This window comes from Nannobrachium achirus (genome assembly GCF_963921795.1).
Source record: "Nannobrachium achirus genome assembly, chromosome: 10".
In the NCBI taxonomy this organism is placed as follows: Eukaryota; Metazoa; Chordata; class Actinopteri; order Myctophiformes; family Myctophidae; genus Nannobrachium; species Nannobrachium achirus.
Genome location: NC_137819.1, coordinates 23,839,889 through 23,864,927, shown reverse-complemented (window position 1 = coordinate 23,864,927; position 25,039 = coordinate 23,839,889). Strand labels below are relative to the sequence as shown.

The following is a 25,039-nucleotide window of genomic DNA, read 5'->3' as shown; positions in this document are numbered from 1 at the left end:
AAACAGGAAGTGCCCCTCACCAAACAGGAAGTGACCCAATATCTCATGAACCGTTTGTTGTACAGACACATGGGTGGTGCCATATGACTTGATTAAGAGTCCTTAACCTTAATTGGGGCCTATTTGTTCAAACAGGAAGTGCCCCTCGCCAAACAGGAAGTGACCCTATATCTCATCAACCGTTTGTCGTACAGACGCGTGGGTGGTGTCATATGACTTGATTAAGAGTCCTTAACCTTAATTGGTGCTTCCTTCGCCAAACAGGAAGTGCCCTTCGCCAAACAGGAAGTGCCTCTATATCTCATGAACCGTTTGTCGTACAGTCGATAATGTTAAAGCTAATGCAATAAATGTTAATGTTAAAAAATCTAACGCTAATCTAACGCTAATGCTAACACCAAAAAAATCTAATGCTAATTCTAACACCAACCGCTACACAAGGTTGCACACACTTAGCGAGCTGCAGGCACACTTAAAATTTCTTAGAAATGTTATTTTCTAATTTTCAATAAGCATGTGCAGGGGGTATATGTGAGTGAATGTGTGTGATTATTAAGTGTGCCTGCCATGCAATGCAATGGCAAAACACTTATTGTAATCCGCCATACTACAATATATACATCAAAACGTGCGGCTCGGCCGGGAATGGGGTGCTATTACTTTTCTTTCCGATCCGTGTTACCATTGCGACGTAATTCGCAAAAAACTACGCCCAAAAACCCCATTGACTTAGAATGGAGGAAATTTCGACACGTAGTAACTGCCACACGATTTACGCCACCCCCACAATATATACATCAAAATGTGCGGCTCGGCCGGGAATGGTGTGCTATTACTTCTCTTTCCGATCCGCGTTACCATGGCAACGTAATTTGTAAAAAACTACGCTCAAAAATCCCCATTGACTTTGAATGGGGGACTCTGAAAAAAAAAAGAAACTTTGGCCCCACATTACTCTGACATACTTTTGCCTAGCAACGTCATTTAAACTTTAATATGCACACACAACTTTGGTCTTTTTCCGGCCAATAGGGATGAGCTGTAATTGATTAAGCCCCACCCCCTCTGTAACAGGAAGTGCCCTTCGCCAAACAGACGCGTGGGTGGCGTCATATGACTTGATTAAGAGTCCTTAAGCTTAATTGGTGTTTCCTTCGCCAAACAGGAAGTGCCCTTTGCCAAAGAGGAAGTGCCTCTTTATCTCATGAACCGTTTGTCGTACAGACGCGTGGGTGGTGTCATATGACTTGATTAAGAGTCCTTAACCTTAATTTGGGCCTATTTTGCCAAACAGGAAGTGCTCCTCACCAAACAGGAAGTGACCCTTTATTTCATGAACCGTTTGTCGTACAGACTTGTGGGTGGTGTCATATGACTTGATTAAGAGTCCTTAACCTTAATTGGGGCCTATTTTGCCAAACAGGAAGTGCCCCTCACCAAACAGGAAGTGACCCTTTCTCTCATGAACCGTTTGTCGTACAGACTTGTGGGTGGTGTCAAATGACTTGATTAAGAGTCCTTAACCTTAATTGGGGCCTAAACAGGAAGTGCCCCTCACCAAACAGGAAGTGACCCTTTATCTCATGAACCGTTTGTCGTACAGACGCGTGGATGGTGTCATATGACTTGATTAAGAGTCCTTAACCTTAATTGGGGCCTATTTCGCCAAACAGGAAGTGCCCCTCACCAAACAGGAAGTGACCCTATATCTCATGAACCGTTTGTCGTACAGACTTGTGGGTGGCATCAAATGACTTGATTAAGAGTCCTTAACCTTAATTGGGGCCTATTTCGCCAAACAGGAAGTGCCCCTCACCAAACAGGAAGTGACCCTATATCTCATCAACCGTTTGTCATACAGACGCGTGGGTGGTGTTATATGACTTGATTAAGAGTCCTTAACCTTAATTGGTGCTTCCTTCGCCAAACAAGAAGTGCCCTTTGCCAAACAGGAAGTGCCTCTATATCTCATGAACCGTTTGTCGTACAGACACGTGGGTGGTGTCATATGACTTGATTAAGAGTCCCACTCTACTTGTCTTTTCTGTCTTTGATAGACTCTACAGAGTGCACCAGTTGTGCAGAGGACCTCTGGTCCAATCCCCAGCGTGACCACTGTGTCCCTAAGAGGGTGGAGTTCCTCTCCTACCATGATACCCTGGGAATCTCCTTAACAACCATGTCACTGATAGGCACGCTTCTCTGTGCCACTGTCCTGGGAATCTTCGTCTATCATCGAGACACGCCCATGGTGCGCGCCAACAACTCAGAGCTCAGCTTCCAACTCTTGCTGTCTCTCAAGCTCTGTTTCTTGTGTTCACTTCTGTTCATTGGACGTCCCAGACTCTGGACCTGTCAACTCAGGCATGCAGCGTTTGGGGTCTGTTTTGTGCTGTGTATGTCATGTATTCTGGTAAAGACTATGGTGGTGTTGGCCGTGTTCAGGGCCTCCAAGCCTGGCGGTGCTGACATTATGAGGTTTTTCGGTGCCGTGCAGCAGAGAGGAACGGTTCTGTCTCTTACTGTCGTCCAGGCAGCAGTGTGCATCGTCTGGCTCGTGTCAGCCTCACCAACTCCTAATAAAAACACTCAATACCACAGTGATAAGATAGTCTATGAGTGTGCAGTGGGATCAACAGTTGGTTTTGCAGTGTTACTGGGTTACATTGGTTTACTTGCAATCCTCAGTTTCATTCTAGCATTCATGGCAAGGAATCTTCCAGACAACTTCAATGAAGCCAAGTTAATCACGTTCAGCATGTTGATCTTCTGTGCCGTGTGGATAGCCTTCATCCCAGCATATATCAGCTCTCCAGGCAAATTTGCAGATGTAGTGGAGGTGTTTGCTATTTTAGCGTCTAGTTTTGGCCTTTTGCTGGTGCTGTTTGGACCAAAGTGTTATTTAATGCTTTTGAAACCTGAGTTAAATACTAAAAAATCCATCATGGGTCGTGGCGCCACCAAGATGTAGAAGCAGAAAATCTACGATAATAAATCTTCTGTCTTTTTTTAGTAACAATAATGGCAGGGTCGGCCAAAGTCCGGCCCTGGGGCCAAATGCGTCCCGAGGACAAAATGTTATCCGGCCCAGGGCTTCATTTCTAAATTGTATTATAAATGGCCCGCCAGCACCATCAAATATATTTCTCCAGTGTATAATTTGTCAGGATTGTTCCCTTTTGTCTCATTCGGAGTCAAAGAAAGACTATTTTAGCTTATATTTTATGTGAAAAATAACTCCACTTTGCAGCATGGTACCCTTTCGAAACTAGTACTTAACTTAGTACTTAAGCCCCCACCCTCTCTTATGCCCCGCCCCTGTCTTCATATTGGCTGAGATTTAAACCGCTATAACTCCAGTTTGCAGCATGGTACCGTCTCAAAACTTGGTGTGAGTAGTTAGATGGCCAATAGGGACCACATGAGCTACACATATAATAAGGATAGTCAATAAAGCAACCTTTAAAAGAAATTAAAGGCAGCTGTAATTAAGAAATATTAGTCATTTGATATACAATTTATTGATATTGTAAAACAAAAAGTAAGATGCTAATATTGATATTGATAGAATTTATAAAATGCGTGAATATTGAAATTGAAATCTTTAATCGTGTTAGATTTTGTTTTACATTTGCAATGGTAGAATTCCAGCGTATCATGTTTTAAATGTACAGTATAAAGCCTGCGTAATTAGTTCATTCAGATACTCGAGGGGTTACCGCTCACTGCGGTTGCTTTAAGTCTGTTAGTCTTACGTCACTGGCGACGTGGCAGTCAGCTGGCAGTCAGCTGATCACTTGCCAAGCTATGTAAACCCGCTCAGCCTGTCATTCTCCTGCTGCTGCTTTCCAGGTCTGTCATGCTATGCGATTGCTTGCCCTCACCGCCTCCCCAGCACCACCAGTAGGCTCTGCTAATTCTGTTTCCCATGAGGGGTGTTTATATATTTGTATTTTTTTTTATCTCCCTGCTCTGGTTAATGATGTTCTTCTGTGATGCGCGGAGCAGGGAGAAGCAGAGCCAGATGCCAAGTTTAATGTGACATATACACACTTGTATTACTCATCAATAATAAACATTGTTCAATCCATATCGTGAGTTATCATTATTGTGAAATGTGAGTTTTTAACCCCAGGAAGAGTAGTTTTCACTGTGGTGAGGACTAATGGGGATTTGTAATAAACCATAACTGACTCCCTGCCGCCTTATACTGACTGCACTGCATGGTCTTTACATTTCCTGATACAAACTTTTGTTGGACCATTCATTCATAATGCATTTATTACACTAATACTGACATCACAGGACTTGCTGTGATGTGATTTATGCAAACTAAATCACAACCACAATCAATCAATGGAGTAAAGTTGTATAGAAAGGGGGGCATGGCTGATAACATTAATATCACATATCTACTAAATCAAGCAACTTAAAAACATTCTGGTGTTTCATTCACCACATTCACTAGAGTCTGAGTAGGTGCTTTAATTAATGACCTAACCTCACCGTAACTTACTTTTCAGGATTCAAATGTAAAAGAAATTGCAAAAACAGCAGATCAACAAGCTCAAAAGGCTTTACCTCGCACCACGTTGTGAGCTTGTAGATCTGCTATTTTTTAGGCTTTTGTGTGATTCTGTTGTATGATCAAGTAGGGCGTTAATTTATAATAAAATATCCACGGGTTTCCAACGCCCCATAGTGCATTACGCAGACGTTGTACCGAGCTTCCGGCGCCGCAGCCGAGTGTGATTTACAAGCTCCCCCCCCCCCGGCCCACTCCCATGTAGGCTTATGAATTAATATATTAAGTAACACCCTTAACTAATAGTGTTACTAAAGCAGTAAGTAATGATGAATTCCCTTAATGCTTAACTCATCTAGTGCCTTTCGCGTGATGTCACGCGATAAGTACTAGAGTACGTATAGTGCCGAATGCGTGATGTCGCGCGAAAAGTAATATATTACTGTTACGGCGAGTAAAAATACCTAGTACAATGGCCGACGCTCCGGAGACGAAATCCGCGCTGATTTGTCATCATCACGGCTCCACGAGCACACAATAGTCATCCCATAACATTGAGGTGGACGGCCGATCTCATCTTTAATGTCCATTATCTCAAAACAACACTTTAGAAGCGAAGATGGAGGCAGATGCTCGCTTATAAAACACATGTATAAACGCTCCTATGCAATCCAGCATGGCACCACGTAAACAATGTTCGGTTCCGTCGCAGGATCCGATGACGTCAGACCGGAAGTACTTCCGGTCTAGACTTCTGGCCTTCAAAATAAGACAATGGCCGTTAATGGGGCCGGGAGGGGGCACTCTGGACCCCCTAATCCGTTAATGTCCTGGGCTCTGGATTAGTTAAGTAATGCTTAAAGGCCCGCTGACACGCCCCAAAATTATAATAGTATGATACAGTAGGTCACGTGGTCTCTCTGAAAACGGTCTGAAATAGTCTGAAACTCATGCCAGAGTGTAATCTGCCCCTTGCCCCCCAACAACAGCTGACCAGTACGGTAAGTAGTCTAAGTACAGTCAATTAATTTGATTGGCTTATAATTGCGCATTCCCACAATGACATCATAAACATATTAACTAATATTTTAAGATGACCTTTTAAAGTGACAGTACCCCTTTAGGTGACAGTGCCCCTTTAAGTAATGTAATAGTACAGTTTGATTGATTGATTGATTGATTGATTGATTGATTGATTGATTGATTGAAGACTTTATTAGAAGAAGTTTGCATAGGAAAAGGTACAGTTTCATGACGGTACAGTTCACTGGTACAAGGTCTACTAAAAGGAGATCCATGAAAAGACTAAGCTTATTTTCACTGGAAACCATTGAAGTATCTCATATAACATTAAATGACAGACAAATAGAACACAGTACTATGCAGTAGATATGTAAAGAGAAACAAAAAAGAAAACAGTAAGTCTAAACAAACAGTATATAAAGAAGGGCAGGGGAGGGTAGGGTTGGGCTAGGTTATTATTATTTTTTTTTTTACCAGTTGCGAACGGCTGCTGCCTGTAAGTGGTTTTTCAGGGCAATTTTAAAGGATGCTAGTGATCCACACTCCTTTATGACCTTTGGTAAGGCTTTCCAAATTTTGGTGGTATAGCAGAAAAAAGAGTTTGACCCTTTGTTGGTTTTGACTCTGGGTTGAAAGTGATCTGTGGCACTGCCTCTGGTGTTGTAATTATGGACATCCTTAATGTTTATAAAGTATTTTGACAGGTACTTGGGTATCATGTGTAGTGTATCTTGTACACCAGGCCATTGCAAGTTGCTGTACTCTGTCATCTACTCTGAGCCACCCCACTCTTAACTGGTACATTAGTTAACATAGTTAACTAATGTATCACTTAAGTATTATTATTATTATATATATTTTTTTTTGGAGGGGGGGGGTTATGAGAAAGTGTTACCGATTATTATACAACAGAAAGAACAGGGAAATATTAGCCTAAATGCACCAAATAACACTGTTATGTTTTGTAAAAGTTAAAGTTACTATAACAGTAACTACTGCACACACACACACACACACGCACGCGCGCACACACGCGCGCGCGCGCGCGCGCACACACACACACACACACACACACACACACACACACACACACACACACACACACACACACACACACACACACACACACGCACACTGACACACACTGACACACACACGCACACAAAACATAGCCTACGCTTTGAGGACATCTACTGGCCAAAGTGAGTCCTTACAGTCTGGACAATAAGCCAACCCTCCAGTGGGAGGACCTGAAATGAAGACTTTCACTTTAGTTGTTTGTATTCACTGACAGCCAGGCACGGAGCTCTGCTTGGATTTCAACCCGATTTCTGCTTTCCACACATAAAGCATCACAAGTAGTGAAAGGTAAGAGAATATCACTGTTTAATGTCATTTACTGGATGTTTCATTGTGTGTGATCACTGGTTGGTTCGTTCTGTAATCATTTGAGACCCGACATCAACGTGACAACAATAAAATTGCAATGATGTCGCAATGAATGATGCACAAATGATGTCATAGATGCATTTTATGCTTGTTTATGTGTGTGGTGCTAGCATAATTCGTGTATTGTTTTCTGCACATGTAGGAGGAGACATGGCGAAGTCCAGAGTTCGTGGTAGGTCACTCTCGAGTTACAACACGCTCTTTAACTGTTTCTTACTTCCTGGTAGACAGAGAGCACAGGGTTGAGATCTGTTGTTCTGATATCAAAGCAATTACGTCCTATTAGCTTCTTAAACCTCATAGGCCTGCCCTATAGCCTATATCAGCCATTTGAAAATTAAAAATTCAATCACTTAAAAAAATAATATATGTATATATATATATATATATATATATATATATATATATATATATATATATAGGCCTGTGTGTGTGTGTGTGTGTGTGTGTGTGTGTGTGTGTGTGTGTGTGTGTGTGTGTGTGTGTGGGAAAATGTGTAATATATATTTTTTAAATAGGCCTATTTTAAGAACACAAATCCCTTGCACAACATATTTTCAGGTGGGCGTTTGCAGTCAAATAGATATTAATTTGTGGGGGTCAATTTGGGGCAACACTTGAACTTGACAAAATAATTGAAAGAGTAAACAACTACTCATGTACCATAGATGGCCAGTTTAGATACGCCCACTGTGAATGTGGACTTCCTACACAGTTGTAGACAGCTTGCATGTTGATTAATGCTCTTGTACTGTCTGTGTGCACTGTGCAGCTTCAGCCCCGTAGCCAGGATCTTAGAAACACAGGTTATGATTCCGAGACCTTTGAGAACATGTTGAAGACCACAGTAGCAATCCATGTTGAGAGAAACAATAATTATATTCAATTTCAATTCAAAGGAGCTTCATTGGCATGAGAAAAAACATATCTCTCAGCCTTTCAGAATGCGTATTACTTTCAAAAAAGTTTACATAATTGACTTAGGCAGAAAGTTATTTTAGAATAACAAGCATTCTGCTGAGAACATAGGTAATAAGGCACTAGGAGAGTTGAGTTAGACTGATAAATAACATAATAAAAAGTGCAACTTGGACAAACTGTCTGATAGGAATATATAGAGAGGTACAGTAGCTTGGTATAGAGCATTTGATATCAATGTTTCTGAAACAACTAATAGCAGCAGTTTTTCAGGATTTTGCAGTCTCCAATCACTCGTTTTTCTAGTTTGCCCCGCAGTAGTTGTTGGAGTATGTGTGAAATGTATCCCCTGCACTTCCTAACCATCCTAACTATTGTGAGCGGTGTGTTAAACAATTAACCAATTAACACCTGAGGTTGATTACAAATGCCTTCTAAATCAGTGGTTATCAAACTTTTCGGAACTTTCAAGATTCTTTAAAAAAACATTCAAAAATAGCATCTACAGCTACACCAAAGTAGCTGTACGCACGCACGCACACGTGTGCATCACACTCTCACACTCTAAGAAAACATATCCTCACCTGCAGAGATAAGAATTGAGTATAACTGGCCATTTTTTAGACCGAAATCCGAATGTGATTTGATGTCTGAGCTAATTTGACAGCCTCAAGTGTGTGTGTGTGTGTGCGTGCGCGTGTGCGTGCATTTGTGTGTGTGCGTTTGTGCGTGCAGGGGTGAAACTAGCGCGATGCAGCCAACGCATGCGCATTGGGGCCCATGGCGTTCAGGGGCACACGCAGTCGGAGGAGAAAAAATAAATAATCTAATAACAATGTATACAGACGGAGCCGCTGTTCTGTCCAGTGTGACACTGTCTGCTGCTTCGATTTCCTGTAGTAGGCAGCTACCATTTCAAATTAAAACATGTGTTGAATGATCACATTACAAATATCCAATACAATGACTCTTGTTTTGAAATGCCCACTGGTATGACAGGAAGCAGCTTCCTGGAAGCTCTATAGGGCCCCTTAGTGCTGCTGACGGAACACAGGCTGAAGATACGTTCTGACTTAGGAGTAAAAACAACACATCGGGTATTATGGAATATAAAGTTTCAACAAGACTTTGAAGCAACAGTTAATATTTGCCATGCTCTCTGAAACCAAGACACTGTGGAATATGGAACAAAACGTGCCCAACTGCTATTGTTGTTGTCATCCTCCTTACTTTAGCAGGTGAGTTAAGTAATTAATATAAATAATGCTGGTTTTGCAGTGATGCATCACTGTCAGTTAAACTGTGCTGTCATTAATGTAGGCCTAGTTTTCTTAATGGATGATATTTATGTAATGCTGTTTTGGAAAAACGGTGTGGTGATGTTTGTAGTGTAGAATAGACATGTCAGGAGTTGTGATGTTGTAGTGTCTCAATTTCAAAGCTGGGGAAGAGGAGTTCATGAGCAACCTCTTCCAGAGAGATATGGAGACACTAGAAACCTGGTTGGGCTACATTTTGTCATGAAAACATTAGATGGCGAGCGTGTAGATGTCTTCTTTTGTAGTCTCGTATTTGTGCAAATTAATTGGCCGTGCGGGGGGGGGGGGGGGGGGGGGCGTTTTGATAGGAATATATAGAGAGGTACAGTAGCTTGGTATAGAGCATTTGATATCAATGTTTCTGAAACAACTAATAGCAGCAGTTTTTCAGGATTTTGCAGTCTCCAATCACTCGTTTTTCTAGTTTGCCCCGCAGTAGTTGTTGGAGTATGTGTGAAATGTATCCCCTGCACTTCCTAACCATCCTAACTATTGTGAGCGGTGTGTTAAACAATTAACCAATTAACACCTGAGGTTGATTACAAATGCCTTCTAAATCAGTGGTTATCAAACTTTTCGGAACTTTCAAGATTCTTTAAAAAAACATTCAAAAATAGCATCTACAGCTACACCAAAGTAGCTGTACGCACGCACGCACACGTGTGCATCACACTCTCACACTCTAAGAAAACATATCCTCACCTGCAGAGATAAGAATTGAGTATAACTGGCCATTTTTTAGACCGAAATCCGAATGTGATTTGATGTCTGAGCTAATTTGACAGCCTCAAGTGTGTGTGTGTGTGTGCGTGCGCGTGTGCGTGCATTTGTGTGTGTGCGTTTGTGCGTGCAGGGGCGAAACTAGCGCGATGCAGCCAACGCATGCGCATTGGGGCCCATGGCGTTCAGGGGCACACGCAGTCGGAGGAGAAAAAATAAATAATCTAATAACAATGTATACAGACGGAGCCGCTGTTCTGTCCAGTGTGACACTGTCTGCTGCTTCGATTTCCTGTAGTAGGCAGCTACCATTTCAAATTAAAACATGTGTTGAATGATCACATTACAAATATCCAATACAATGACTCTTGTTTTGAAATGCCCACTGGTATGACAGGAAGCAGCTTCCTGGAAGCTCTATAGGGCCCCTTAGTGCTGCTGACGGAACACAGGCTGAAGATACGTTCTGACTTAGGAGTAAAAACAACACATCGGGTATTATGGAATATAAAGTTTCAACAAGACTTTGAAGCAACAGTTAATATTTGCCATGCTCTCTGAAACCAAGACACTGTGGAATATGGAACAAAACGTGCCCAACTGCTATTGTTGTTGTCATCCTCCTTACTTTAGCAGGTGAGTTAAGTAATTAATATAAATAATGCTGGTTTTGCAGTGATGCATCACTGTCAGTTAAACTGTGCTGTCATTAATGTAGGCCTAGTTTTCTTAATGGATGATATTTATGTAATGCTGTTTTGGAAAAACGGTGTGGTGATGTTTGTAGTGTAGAATAGACATGTCAGGAGTTGTGATGTTGTAGTGTCTCAATTTCAAAGCTGGGGAAGAGGAGTTCATGAGCAACCTCTTCCAGAGAGATATGGAGACACTAGAAACCTGGTTGGGCTACATTTTGTCATGAAAACATTAGATGGCGAGCGTGTAGATGTCTTCTTTTGTAGTCTCGTATTTGTGCAAATTAATTGGCCGTGCGGGGGGGGGGGGGGTTGTTGTTGTTGTTGTTGTTGAGGGGCACTTGGTGAAAATCTCGCATTGGGGCACACCGGGGGCTAGTTTCGCCACTGTGTGCGTGTGTGTGTGTGTGTGTGTGTGTGTGTGTGTGTGTGTGTGTGTGTGTGTGTGTGACTGTGTGAGACTGTGTGTGACTGTGTGGGGATGAGGGCATAAGTTGTTATAAAGTGTTAGTTACATCGCTGTTTATCTTCATAATTATTAACACATAATAACCCATTAAAAGCGGAAAAGTATCTGTGTAGTTTTTTGCTTTATTTGGCTATTTGGCAAACACCTCTGCCGCGCTGCTCCTACATCTGTTATTATTATTATTGTTTATTTTAAATCTTGAAAGTGTGCAAGGCATTAATAGAAGCGGCCTTAATCGGCTAAATGAACAAGAGTTTTCGCTTCATGCTGTATGCCACTTATTCGTTTTCTTCACTCCCAAACCAGGTCATCAGTTTAAGCTGGTCACCCGAGGCGAAGGTTTTTGCCTGGGCCAGTTCGGCAGGGAGGTCACCCTCATGTGCTGCCTCGTCCCCGAGACCAACGCCGTCTCCATGACCGTCCGGTGGTACCGGGAGTCCGAGTGCATCTACATTTACAAGAACGGCCGGACGATATCGGGGAGGGGCTACGAGGGCCGGCTGTCTCTGAACCTCCAGGACCTGAGGAGAGGCAACCTGTCGCTGACGCTCAGGGACTACCGGAAGTCAGACGACGGCGTTTACATCTGCGGGGTCAAACACGGGAAGAAGGAGCAGGAGGTCGCCCTGGGATTGGTGTGCTATCGTAAGTGATCTGCTGCAACGTTGCTTTGTCATTGACCTTGACATGTATTTGATCTTGTGATCATAGTGATCTATTTAGGTGTAAGTTATACTATGCTTTTGCGGTAGCCTGTATGAAACTCATATTCACCAAACTTTGCCATTTATTTCATCATCTTGTACAGTATATTAAGGTCAACTCAATCATGTCTGTCTGTGCCCCACGGCACCAAAAGGGCCTATTTGCATTCACCTCCTGGGTGGGGCAGAAGTCCCAGGCCACTCAGGTGTTTACAGTCAACAAAGGCCTTTGGGTCACAGGCCCACTTGGCCACCATATGCTAAACGTAATCTCACCCCTGAATCAAAATGTCTGTCTCGGCTAACTCTGAGAGAGTATAAAGAAAGTCCAAATTGTTGTATGGAGTGTCTTCTCCGCCGGGAGCCGTGAGGCTGCCTGTCGGCTCTCTGTACCATTACTCCATACACCTCTGCAATAAACCAACCAAAGCTGGAACTCCTGCCTCTCTGCTTCGTCTCTATTCCTGCCTGCCTGCAATCGCCTGTGCCTCTGTTTATCTTCCTCCCAGCAACAAGGTTAAGAAATAGTTAACTCATAGACTTTAACTCTTATACTGCTTTGAACGTTCCTGTTCGCCCCAATCCCCAAGAGACTTCCGTGCCGATACGGCCGTTCGTTCGTTTGATGTTTTTTATGGATTATGATAAAAGCGGTCCTTGCACAACTTTTGAATGCATAATTGGTCGTTGGTGTCGTTTTGAGGACAGCCGGAAACCCTTCATAAAAAAAAAAGTAAACAGACTGTCCTGGCTCCGCCTGCCCAGTAGAGAGCGACTCTGAGCCTGCCTAGCTGTTAGCCTCGAGGGACTATATTGTTTTTTCATCGGACTGTTAGTAGAGAGAGAGAGAGAGAGAGAAACGTTGGTAAAAGCGATCATTTTGTCGGAAATCAGTTGTTTTATAGTATTAGTAGTATAGTAATTGTAGTAGGTAGTAGTATTTAGCAGTACTAGAATATTGAGATGTATTAGGCCAAGTAGTTGGCCAACTCAGCCTCAACTTGCTGGTATCATTCCGCCGCCGAAGCGCGACCCAACCCCCCCGGGCCGAGGGGCAGCAGCCAGCAGCAGATCCACGGATAGAAACAAACTTTTGTTAGAATTAGGATTACACAACCTACCCATGTTGTTGACCCAGGACCAGCGAATGGTGGTGGTGGTCGTGATGATGATGATGATGATGATGATGATGAAGAAGAAGAAGAGAAAAAGATCACTGTAGCCGTTGGTATTGAACATAAAAAGATTCCATTTCTTGGTGCTGTTGGTCGTGATGATGAAGATGGTGCCAGTCGCGAAGAACCGGGGTCCAAAAGTGGATAAGAGCCTCATATTGTGGAAACCGATCCCGACGGAGCTCGACCCCCGTGCAGGATGGATCCGCGCCCGGCACAGGGGCTCACATCGCCGCAGCAGCAGAGACGATGCACCGCCGCGCCGCCACCGCGAAGAGACAGACGAAGAATGGCTTCCGCGAGACCCCTCGGAGAACAGATGCCATGATTCTACAGTCCAAAGTGGTAAGACGTAAATCCAGTGCATGTATACTGTATGTGATAAAATCGCAGGGCCGCGACCCTCTAGTGTGATAAAATCGCTTCAGGCGTTCTTTCCACCGCATCCGTGATGAAGCCCTGCAGGCTCAAGGCTCAAGCCGAGGCTTGTCAATCAGACCATGGTCTGATTGATCTCTATTGCGAATAAACCAGTGGGATCCGGTCTAGAGCCCGCCTACTGCATCCGGCTATTTACACGTACACATACATGCAAGAATTGTTTCCGTATCCGGACCGGATCAGCAATTTGATCCAAGCATAGAGTTAGGATCCAAGTGCATGAGTTTGTTTTTGTCGCTATACAGGACACACGTGGAGTTCCTATCACGCGCGTGCACTGCACAGCTACTATGATTTTTTATTTGATGGGAATTTAGGATTTATTGGCTTAGTTTGTGTGTGCGTGCGTACGATGCGTGTGTGTGAGAGAGGGAGAGGTTTCTTTAGTCTACATCTCTGATGATGATGATGTAGCCTTTCAATTCAATTCAAAGGAGCTTTATTGGCATGAGAAAACATACGTTTACATTGCCAAAGCAAGTGTTACAAATAAAAACTGTTGAAAATGGGGAACATATATACAGTTGGAGGGAGTACAGCTTTGTGTAAACAGAATGTTGCATTGTAACATTTTATATATTATACATACAGGGTATAAAGGGCATTTCACTGTGACAGTAAATGCATGGTAACTATTTACTATATCTGCATTTTATGTATTACATATGAACTTATTGTAAGTCACTCATATTTGCTAATGTCAAAATTGTAAATTGATTTGTTTACATATAAACTATTTGATATTTTCCTGGCTTTAGATGATGAGTCGGATGGAGAGGTGCCGGGGACTCCTTGTGTTCTTAGGTCTATACCGTTTGAAGGTAAGGAGAAAACAAAAACTGATGCATTTTGTATAATTCTATAGCATTTTAGAGTAGATACAGCTATCTGTTTGTTCAATGCTTTTATCATTTACATCATAATGTCATGGACCTGTCTGAGACATGCTGGGTGTGTAAATAATTGATTTCATTTTGTGCACATCATGTTTACTAGTTTATATTTTACTACTGTGATTTCAGAAGAGTCGAGTGCAGCACAGCCTACTTCTTCATTGCCACATCGTGGTCATCCAAGGACAAGGATAGGTAAAGAACACCTTTTTTCTGTAAATCAGACTTAGCACCAGACGCGTTGTGAGCTTGTAGATCGGCTATTTTCAGCACACAACCAAGTGTAAAATCAGTCATTACGATGCCATCAAGGCCTGCCAAAATAGATTTTAGTCGACTAAATCAACTGTAGATTTAGTTACCTAAAATCTTATGATGATCAGTCAACTAAAACTAGACTAAAACTAAAAGACATTTTATTCAAAAGACTACGACTTGCTGAATCCCACTGCTCTCTGTCCCACAGTTCCACTGTGTTCCACTGTGTTCCAATGTGGCTGGGAGGGCCTGCCGGTTGCATAGGCTGCCCATTGGCCCGTTCCACTTGGATGGGAGGGCTCTGTCCCACTGAACTTCTTCGCCCTAAAGCGTCCGATTGGCTCAGAAGCATTCCAACTGACCCACTTTCGCCCTGCAGCATCTGATTGGCTTGTGTTCCACTGAGCCCAGCACAGCAGTGCTGCAGTGGCAGTCAGAAAGACAGTGTGTGCACAGTGTTGGGAGAACTATACAGGAGGATTATAATCGTGGTCAATTGCAGAGTGCATTAAGGAATATAACTTTTACATCTTTTATCTGCTGAGGGTTAGATAAAGACTGGAGGAAACTGACGTTTTGGTGCTTTTTTCATGGAGTTCTCTCATCTTTTGTGTACTCAGAGGATTAACACATTGGTAAGTGCTTCCAAATCAACAAAGTTAACATTTTTCATTAGCCAAGGCTTAGTTAGGAAATCGAAGTGAGTTTGGAGTGCATGTGTTGCTTATTTTAATTTATTTTTTATTTAATTATGGCCCAAGTGACAGGGCACACAAAGAGAGGAGAATTCATAAAATCATATAATATTGGCCAGTGCCCTAAACACATCAAAGTTTACTGTCTTTATCAGCCAGGTATTAGATGAAGCCCTGACAATTATAAATAAATCATTTGGTGCAGTTTCCACTTTGCTGTCATAAAGTTTGTCTGTTAGCCTCCGTTAGCATGTTTGGCTAGCGCCTATGTATATGTACCTTAAATGGAGTCATACAGGCTTCTGGTTAGCCATTTACATCCCCAAAATGCCTCGGTTAGAGAGTCATTGATGTTGTAAATAAATGGGACAGTAGGTGACACGTTTAATGTCCATTTGGAGTGGGGATAAGTGAGGTTGTAATGTATGATGTGGTATCAGAAACAAGCCTATAGATTCAGCCTGCCTGTCTGCAGCTCAGAGTCAGTTGCAAAAGGGCATAAAGCATAACATGATTTAATTTCCATCTCTGCCCATGCAATGCAAGACGTGTATTGTTTTGAAAATAGCAGATCTACAAGCTCACAACAATGTGAGAATGGCAAATCTACAAGCTCACATTGTTTTGAGCTTGTAGATCAGCTATTTTCAAATGGCTGAATAGGGTTAATGTTATTGTGTTCATTCTTTGTATGTGAGGGACCGTACCTGTTCCCCAGGTTCTATACATAATGGGGAGAAATTACAAATACTAGTGGGTGGGTCAGGGGGGAACTAAGGACATCTGGGCACCATATTTGTGTTATGACTGGGCACCTGGACATCTGGGCACTAGGTAGGGACATGTGGGCATTTGGATGAGTGGGCACTTGGAAAAGTAGGCACTGTGGGCTAATCCTAATTTAGGTGCCCAGTTGCCCAGGTGACATTTTTGGATGAGTGGGGGAACATAGAACCTTTTTTAAGTCTTGTTTACAGCGTGCCTGCATTGTTCAACCCATGCCAACTGTCACCTAATGTCCTGTTTTTTTTCTTTACTTTGTTTTTATTTCAGAGATTTTGCCCCTTCCACCGACAAAGGCTTCTAGCCTCATGCTGAGGCTGCGCTGTCCATGATGCCACTGGTCCCATTCATGCCCCACTGTCCACGCTGCCCATGTTCAACACCATACTGGCTGTCCTCTCACGGCTGCTCCAGCAGGCTAATGCCACCGCACAACTCCATGCAACGCTGCTGGCCATCTCAACTCTCAACTGCTCAAGACCACTGCGGGCTATAGCCTAAATTATATTTCTATTATTATTCAGATTTCAGATTTTAAACTATTTCACTTTTTACAATCATTAAATGTTCAGTAGCCTAGGCTATGATGTTCTAAACAAGTGACTGAAGTGAATAAAATGAAGTGAACATTTTATTTCATATCTGGACCTCCATTTTATTTCATTCTCTGCCCATGCAAGATGTGTATAGTTTTGAAAATAGCAGATCTACAAGCTCACAACGTTGTGAAAATGGCAGATCTACAATCTCACAATGCTATTCTCTAATGGCTGAAGAGGCTTAATGTTATAGGCTTATTAATTGTATGTGAGACTTGTGTCTTACTGTTACTGTACATTTCTGTATGTTCAGGGTGTCACAAGGCAACCACAACAATGGCAGTAGTACAGCCAGATTAATAATGTGAACAATTATATCACCCAGATAGTGCTGTGATTACACCGTTATCATCCTTTTGTAAAATGACAATACCGTAATAAAAGATAATAAACCTTTCTGTTTTCATTTTTCCACTTCATTGGGAGAGAGGTTGATGTAGTGATGGCTTGATGGCTCACTTGATTAAAGACATTAAGTCTGCTAAATCATTGGTTCTCAAACTTTCAAGACACCCCAAAATAATCATGTGAACTGTGGTCCCTCACACTGACAAACAGGTTTGGAGGAACTCATGGAGTTGCTGGAGTTGAGCCATTACATTTTGTCTTGATTCAACAGATGAATATTGTGAAAATAGCCGATCTACAAGCTCACAATGCATAATAATAATAAACTAGCTTTTGTTATATCTATATTAAATCTATTGCTGATTACTGGAACACTTGATTCCCCCGATTGAAATAACTAAACTCAACAGACAAATATTGTGAAAATAGCCAATATACAAGCTCACAATGTATAATAATAATAAACTAGCTTTTGCATTATGCAGATTACTGAAACACATTTGATTCCCCAGTCTATAGTTCTGGCCACAGATTATATTTCACTGGGAAAATCACAATACACAATCTTTACATCTTGTCACTCATTCAATAAAGTTCACAGACAATGATTTGTATGTAAATAACACATTTTAATTTTATTACAAAGTGCACATGTAAAAAATAATAAAAGGGCAGCACAGGTCATGTTCTACTTAAAACAAATAGGAAGGAATTGATTAGGTGATTTTTGATGCTGGAGGGAGGGAGGGATGGGGAGAAAGACAGACAGACAGACAGACAGACAGACAGACAGACAGACAGACAGACAGACAGACAGACAGACAGACAGAGTGAGTGAGTGAGTGAGTGAGTGAAAAAGGTTTTGAGCAATTTGTGCACGTTTGGGAACACATGGCTAATTAGAATAAAAAGCACATGGCTCATTTGCATATGCCATGCCCTCAAGACACGTTCTCTGGAGGTCATTTGGAGTTCAACTCTCCATTTCGGCAACTTTTTGGTTCCGCTGTTCCCGGACACGAAAAAGGACGGGGTTTGTTCCGTGGGAATTGGGGGGTCCCAGGGAGCATGCCTGGGAAAAATCAGGACGGGGGGCGTCCAATTTGGTGTTTGCTCTGCTCCTCCTGTCTGCATATCAAAGTGTCCTTGAGCAAGAACAATGCTATAACACAAGGTAATGAGTGAAATGTTTCATAAATCAGTGAGAACCACAACAGTGCCCTGAGAGGTTAAAAGTGAGCGGCTCTACCCTGCAGCAACGTTCACAGGCAACTTATTTTAGGTAGGAAATAAGTAGGAGATGCATGATCTTGATTAATTTCACACCTATATCTACTACCTTAAAACATTGTTATGAATATTAGCTAGACCTTTTCCTACATGCCTCCACGCCTACTTCAGAGCGCTGAGTGCTTCTGATTGGCTTGTTTCTCTGCACCACGGTGTCAAAGGTTGAGCTTTTGAACACTAGCTGTAGTAGCTGCACCCTGTGAGCAGGTTGGTGCCTTGCATAGCTTGGTGCGGCAGTAGCTCAGGAGGTACAGTAGCACAGCAGCTTGGGAATCTGAAAGTTCCCGGTCTGATCCCTGGCTACTCCTGGCTCTGTGTGAAAGTGTCCATGAGCAAGACACCTGGTGCCTTGCATGGTTTGTAAATGAAGTCATCTTCTGTATGTGAAGTATTGATCACTGATTTATTTTCTCTTTTCCATGCATTATGAATATGAACGTGACATAGAAAGTGAGTATCAAACCTATTCTACTTAAGAAGGCATTTGTAGAATCGGCCTCATGTCTTTTGGGTTAAGTTGTACTGATGTCTTCACTGCAGTTCTACTGTTCAATATGATGACATTATTGCTATTGTGTCTCTAAGTTGACTTTGAATCACTTATCTGATCTGCATGTTTAGTCCATGTGCTAACATGGTGGAGAGTTTCTGTCATTTATGGTTATAGGGAATTAAATCACATGATTAATTAACATTATAATATGAATTATATTGTTCTCAGTAATTGTGATAACAGATTAGTGTTGGTTATTTCATAACAGATTAGTGTTGGTTATTTCATGCCATAATGAAGGTTATTTATCAATTAACTAACGATCAGTCATATTTCTTCTAGTAAAAAGTATCCGTTTTCTAAACTGTTTTCTCTCTTTCTTTTTTCTTGTTTTACTTATGAACCGGAATGTGAACATCGCTTAGTACGTAGGTATCTCTTTCATGGCCTCATAACTTTTCAAATCTACATCAAGTTCTCACATAAACACCACAAGCTGCTTATATATATATATATATATATATATATATATATATATATATATATATATATATATATATATATATATTATTGTAAACTGGTTAAATTGTAGTGTAATTTAGAAAGAAACATGATTTATTGAGAATGCATATTATTATGCATTAGTACAGTAAATAAGATACAGGATTAATTTACCTTAATTTATTTTATTGCAATTACCGGTATTCTATAATCCAGTTGATGTAACATTTTGTAAATGACCAATGTGAAGTATCCGTTTTCTAAACAGGAATGTTCTGTCTGTTTCTTTCTTTCTTTATGAATTATGAATTTGAACACGGACTAGTTGGTGAGTATCAAACGCCTACTTCATGGTTCTCACAGGTCACAATAGCAGAACACAAACTGAATGAATCATACCTGCCCTTTAATGCAAACCCCATTTGTCATAGGTCCCGTTTTGACCATATGTTTACCTGTGTGCATGTATGCCCATATATGGAGATGTCTGTACTTGTCTATGTGCGTCCATTTTATGCCCATATATGGAGATCTCTGTATCTGTCTGTCTGTGCCCCTTTTATGCCCATACATGGAGATCTCTGTATCTGTCTGTGTCCCTTCAGGATGTAAATAGTGTCGCATTATACCCTGAAAAACCTTGTCGCTTGTCTGTCTGACCGTCTGTCTGTCCGTCCGGCTGTACAGGAAGTGATGTCAGTGTGATGTCAGTGAATCACAGTCAGGAAGTGATGTCAGTGTAATGTCAGTGAGTCACAGTGATGTGGTACAGAATGACACATATATGGGCATAAAAAGGATGTCACGTGACATCACTTCCTGTACTGACAGTCAGACAAGCTACGAGATTTCTCAGGGTATAAAAGTCCATATATGGTCATTCCCAGAAAAAGAAAAAACCTTTTATGTCCATACATGGAGATTTCTGATGTCATAAATCCCAGGTCGAAAATGATAATGTTAGGGTACCATATGGCCCATATATGGAGAGCCACAGGCTTAAAACCAAGGCCCTAACTCACCAAGGCCCTGCTTGGTGTATGTATATAGATATATTTTATTATTAATAAAGGATAAAATAAAAAGTCCTATGGTCATTCCCAGAAAAAGAAAAAAAAACTTTTATGCCCATACATGGAGATTTCTGATGAATCCCAGGCCAAAAATTAGAATGTAAAGCTCTGTCCAGACCGGCGAATTAGCGAAAGCGACGTGAATAAGCGAACTAAAAGGCGAATTATTATTCGAAGAGAGGAGAGAATAGAACAGAGACAGGGTCCAGGGAAACAAATAGTACACGCGCTCCCTATTTGCGAGACAGTGCGTTCTTCGTATTATATCGCCTCTCTCTGAGTCTGCATGCAGTGCATTTGGCCAGAGAGAGAGAGGGGAAGGGGAGCAGAGCGTTCACCGTTCCTCCTCCGCCCGTGTCCCTGCATATACTGGCAGGTCCCCGCAGCAGCTGGTGGAAAGTAACTAAAAGTACATTTACTTGAGTAGCCTGTACTTGTAGATGAGTCCAATTTCCAGTACTTTCCTTCTACTCCACTACACTTCGGATCCTTTTGTATTTAATACCCAGCGATTTATTTTAAAACATTAGTCTTTTTGCAGTTATAAATTAGCCTAAAACATACCATGCTTTTACCAGTAATACATTCAATTACTTTTTCCAAGCAGCCACGCTGCCACACAGAGAGAGACACGGAAAAGGAGAAAAACACCGTTCCTCTCGGCCTCAATGCAACGTGAAGGTCCCTCCACCATTCTCTCTCTCTCTCTTGAAATAGGGTAGAGTGAGCTTACTTTGATACAGAGAGAGAGAGGAATTCGCCTTTGAACGTTCGCTAAATTCGAAACAAGGGCGAATAAAAAACAGACGCCTTTTTGCTTTTTCGAAATTTGCGTTTGGTGTGGATGCTTCAATTGACTTTATAAGGTTTTAAAAAAGGCGAATGATACGCACACACATGCACACGCACACACACACACACACACACACACACACACACACACACACACACACACACACACACACACACACACACACACAGGCCTACTACATACATACGTAAATACAATACATAGGCTACGGACAAAGAACACACACAGTCAAGTGTAGAGCGGGCAATCAAAAGCAGGTGTGTGTTTCCTGGTGAGGACATCTGGCCCAGGTCAATGCGACTGACCGTCCATCGGAAACCCCCTCTCATATTGGGGCCCCCTTTCTCTAACGTGCTAGTGCTGCCTATTTCCTGTGGCCAGGGGGGGCTCCGACTGCCGGTAAATCTCAGTCCAAATGACGGTCAATGCGACTGACCGTCCATCGGAAGCCCCCTCAATGGGCCCCCCTCTATCACGCTGTGACACTGCACAGCATCGTTCGACTTGACTTTGGAATACGAGCTAGGCGCGCGGTTTAGTTGTACAGTACTGTAAATGGATGGACTGTCAAAACAAGTTGTTATTAGTTAGAATACATCACAGACCCTTTCAAACGAGAGGGCACTTGTGAGTAAAGTTGGCAAGTTGTTCAACCACTAATTAACAACAATGCACGCTTATTTTAAGATGACAACAACAAACATGGACGCAACACTGGTCTGTCGCATCCAGTCAGATGAAACACGGTGTTAATCATGTGGACAGCTGGACACGTTAAAGGTTACCTTGAATGGAAAATATATATGAGGAGCAATTATGTCAACTTCCCCAAAAGGCTGTCCTGTCCTTTTAAACCAGACGCTGGGACAGCATCCACTGCTTGTATCCACAATATAACTTGTGAGTATCCTCCTAATTTATTACCTTAACATGTCACACGCCAATGCGCCAATTTGCGCTCCAAATTAGATCTTGAAACGGGCGTCCCAATTCTTAAGGCCGCGCCTGACGACGACCCATATTTGGGTTTGGACAGTGCCAAACCGAAATTGGTTAGGCTCCTTATTAGAGTGTGAATCGACCCCAACTCATGACAAAATAAACTGAATAGACACGTTGCCTTGCCTTGCACTACACACAGCATCCCAAGGCAGACCTCCTCGACCGCTAACAGTCCAGGAAGCTACACAGGCTGTATTTGAATTGTTCTCCTGTCCCCAGTCACCCAGTCACCCAACACAAAGTCCACCTGAGATATTCCTGGGATTGAAGCTTTCTTGCTTCCTCTGGGCCCAGATGCTGGGATGCCACAATGTTTGGGTTACATGGCGTGGAGGGGCTCTCTGTCTACACCTGGTTCATTTCCTTTCAAATGGCTCAAGCGGCCACACCGGTGCTTCCAAGCTAAACTCATTAAATCAGCACTCACAAGAGCATTTAGGATGCCATAGTTGCAGGAAGTCATTTAAAGCAGGAGGGGCTGTCGCGCAACAATTATAGGTTTTATTATGCGTTCTGTCGTGTTTTATTCGGGTTTCAGCAGTTTATTTTTTAGCTAAATGTAACACAATCGAGAACTGCACACTACACTTTCCCTTTGCCTCTCCACACATGCTGTGGACAGTGTGGAGACAAATAAAAAAAGGCACACACAGTGGCCAAGCCAGCAGGATATTTGCGACCGTAGGTTGCAGTTAACTATGGAAACCGGAACATCTTGTCCACATATCTCTGTCACACCTCACACCTGCCACTGTTCCCCTGACACATCACTGTGACATCACAGGCTCAAAGCAGGGATAACTCCTGATACTGTGGTTCCCCTGACACATCACTGTGACATCACAGGTGACATCAAAGTCAGATACTCAGAGCAGGGATCTCCATATATGGGCATAAACAGGTGACATCACAGTGGTGTTGCTGGTTCAGACAGGGATCTCTATGTCTGGGCATAAAATGTATTGTATGTTGGATGTCATGGAAACCACTCTAACAGAATCCATTCTATACCCATATATGGAGATCCCCGATGTCATCAATATTAAGCCCATACCTAACAGGACTTCATAATGGAATGCCCATATATAGAGGAAGACAGCCCATATCTGTGTGGCTGGTTCAGACGGGATCACCATGTATGGGCCCGAAAGGGATTGTACCTGTATGATGTCAGAATGATAGACATCATAGGATTTTCACATAACGAATAACTGAGTAAGCATGTTTGGAGTCTCACAGCATATCTCCATATAGTGTACATGAATCTCAATATATGGGTAACCAGTCCGATATACATCACTGGACAGACGGCTAAGACATGGCGCGGCCTCGCCCTGGTCGCATGTCGCCCTGAGGCGTCTTTTATAGGCTATATATACTGTATATGGATTTCTTGGTACCAACACTGAGACAGTTCCCAACAGAAACGTCCAAAGCCATACATATTTTGGGGAGCATATTAAGTTAATTCAATCTGGCATGGTTACTGTGAAGAGACCTCCAACCCGAAACAGCATTTGCGCGCTGATAATGGCTGATATAATAATAAGGGTAATAATAATAAGGGTAATAATAATAATACCCAATGTCGCTTTATAAGTGTGAGTGTGTGTGTGTGTGGGGGGGGGGGGGGGGGCAAGAGGGTAACTATCTAACTAACAAGAACTTTATTTGAAAAAAAAGATTTAATTGCGAGGAAAGTAAGATAAGAATTCAAAGAAATAAAAAACTAATAAAGCTGCAAGCAGCGATGACCGGGCCCTCGCAACTCTACCCACATCACGAAAAAAAAAATATGTCACTGACAAGCCTAGAATTTCATTGTTTAGGGGCACAGCCATTTGGCCTTTGGTGCATTTTTTGAGGGCCAAATGCTAGGGCAGGAAGGCCCAGGAAGGCCATCAAATAAAACAAGGTTTAGTCCATTGAAATAATTAATTTAAGGGTGAGGATGAATTTGAAATGTAGACTATCTGATGTGGAAAAAAAAAGCCCTGCACAAATCAAACTTACTGCATTGATCAGGGGTCATCAACCCCTGGGCTTGTAATGGACATTTTCCTCAAAATATATTTTAGACAAACAAAAGGAGTGGTCAATAATATTGACCAATAATATGAATAATATTGCCAGTAGACATGATGGAGAACATATGCTGTGAGGGAGAGTGGTTAGTCCTCATCCCTTTGAACTTTATTTAATTGCTGTAGATAGTATGTACGAAAGCTGAGAGGGAAGGCGTAGATGGAGCAATATACCCATTTTCCAAAATTGCTTTAAAAGTCAAGTGTAATTATTGTTATTATTTACATGGCCATCTCTGAACTTTTGCCTACTTTCTTACCTTCTTCACTTTCTATTTTTTCCTAAGTGATGGCTTTGAACTTTTCAAAGCACTAAAGACAATTAGAGACGATGAGAAGAATTGTCAGTTTACTGTTTACAGTTTAGGCATTTAGCAGACGCTTTTAATCCAAAGCGACTTACAATAAGCAGATAACATCACAATAATAAACATACCATATGTCAGTACATCATCAACAATATAACAAAAGCAAATGGATATCTATCTAGACAAAACACAATATAATCAAAGTTCTAAAAACCTAAAAACAAAAACAAATGCTAACTAGCTTCATGTATGGTCATTGATTTTTTCTGTAGTGCTAAGGGTTTAGGTGGAGTCTGAAAAGGTGAGTCTTCAGTCCACGACGAAAGCTAGCGAGTGAGTCCGTTGTTCTAAGTGTGACAGGGAGTTTATTCCACAACTTGGGGGCCAGGAGGGCAAACTGTCTCGGAAGAGTGGATTTTTGCCCTGGAGTTTTTAGCGAGGGTTCTGTCAGCATCCCTGTGTT

At 42.1% G+C, this 25,039-nt stretch overlaps 1 protein-coding gene across 1 annotated transcript; it reads left to right on the top strand.

The window, feature by feature from the left end:
• Positions 1 to 6,827: 6,827 nt before the first annotated feature.
• LOC308292388 (myelin-oligodendrocyte glycoprotein-like) lies at positions 6,828 to 18,780 on the top strand (the record flags this gene model as incomplete). The annotated part of the gene is made up of 4 exons (XM_080734698.1): positions 6,828 to 6,916; positions 7,140 to 7,169; positions 11,425 to 11,763; positions 18,752 to 18,780. Exons 2-4 carry the CDS (start codon positions 7,148 to 7,150, stop codon positions 18,778 to 18,780), a joined length of 390 nt encoding a protein of 129 aa, XP_080590824.1. The 5' UTR covers positions 6,828 to 6,916; positions 7,140 to 7,147.
• Positions 18,781 to 25,039: the final 6,259 nt, after the last annotated feature.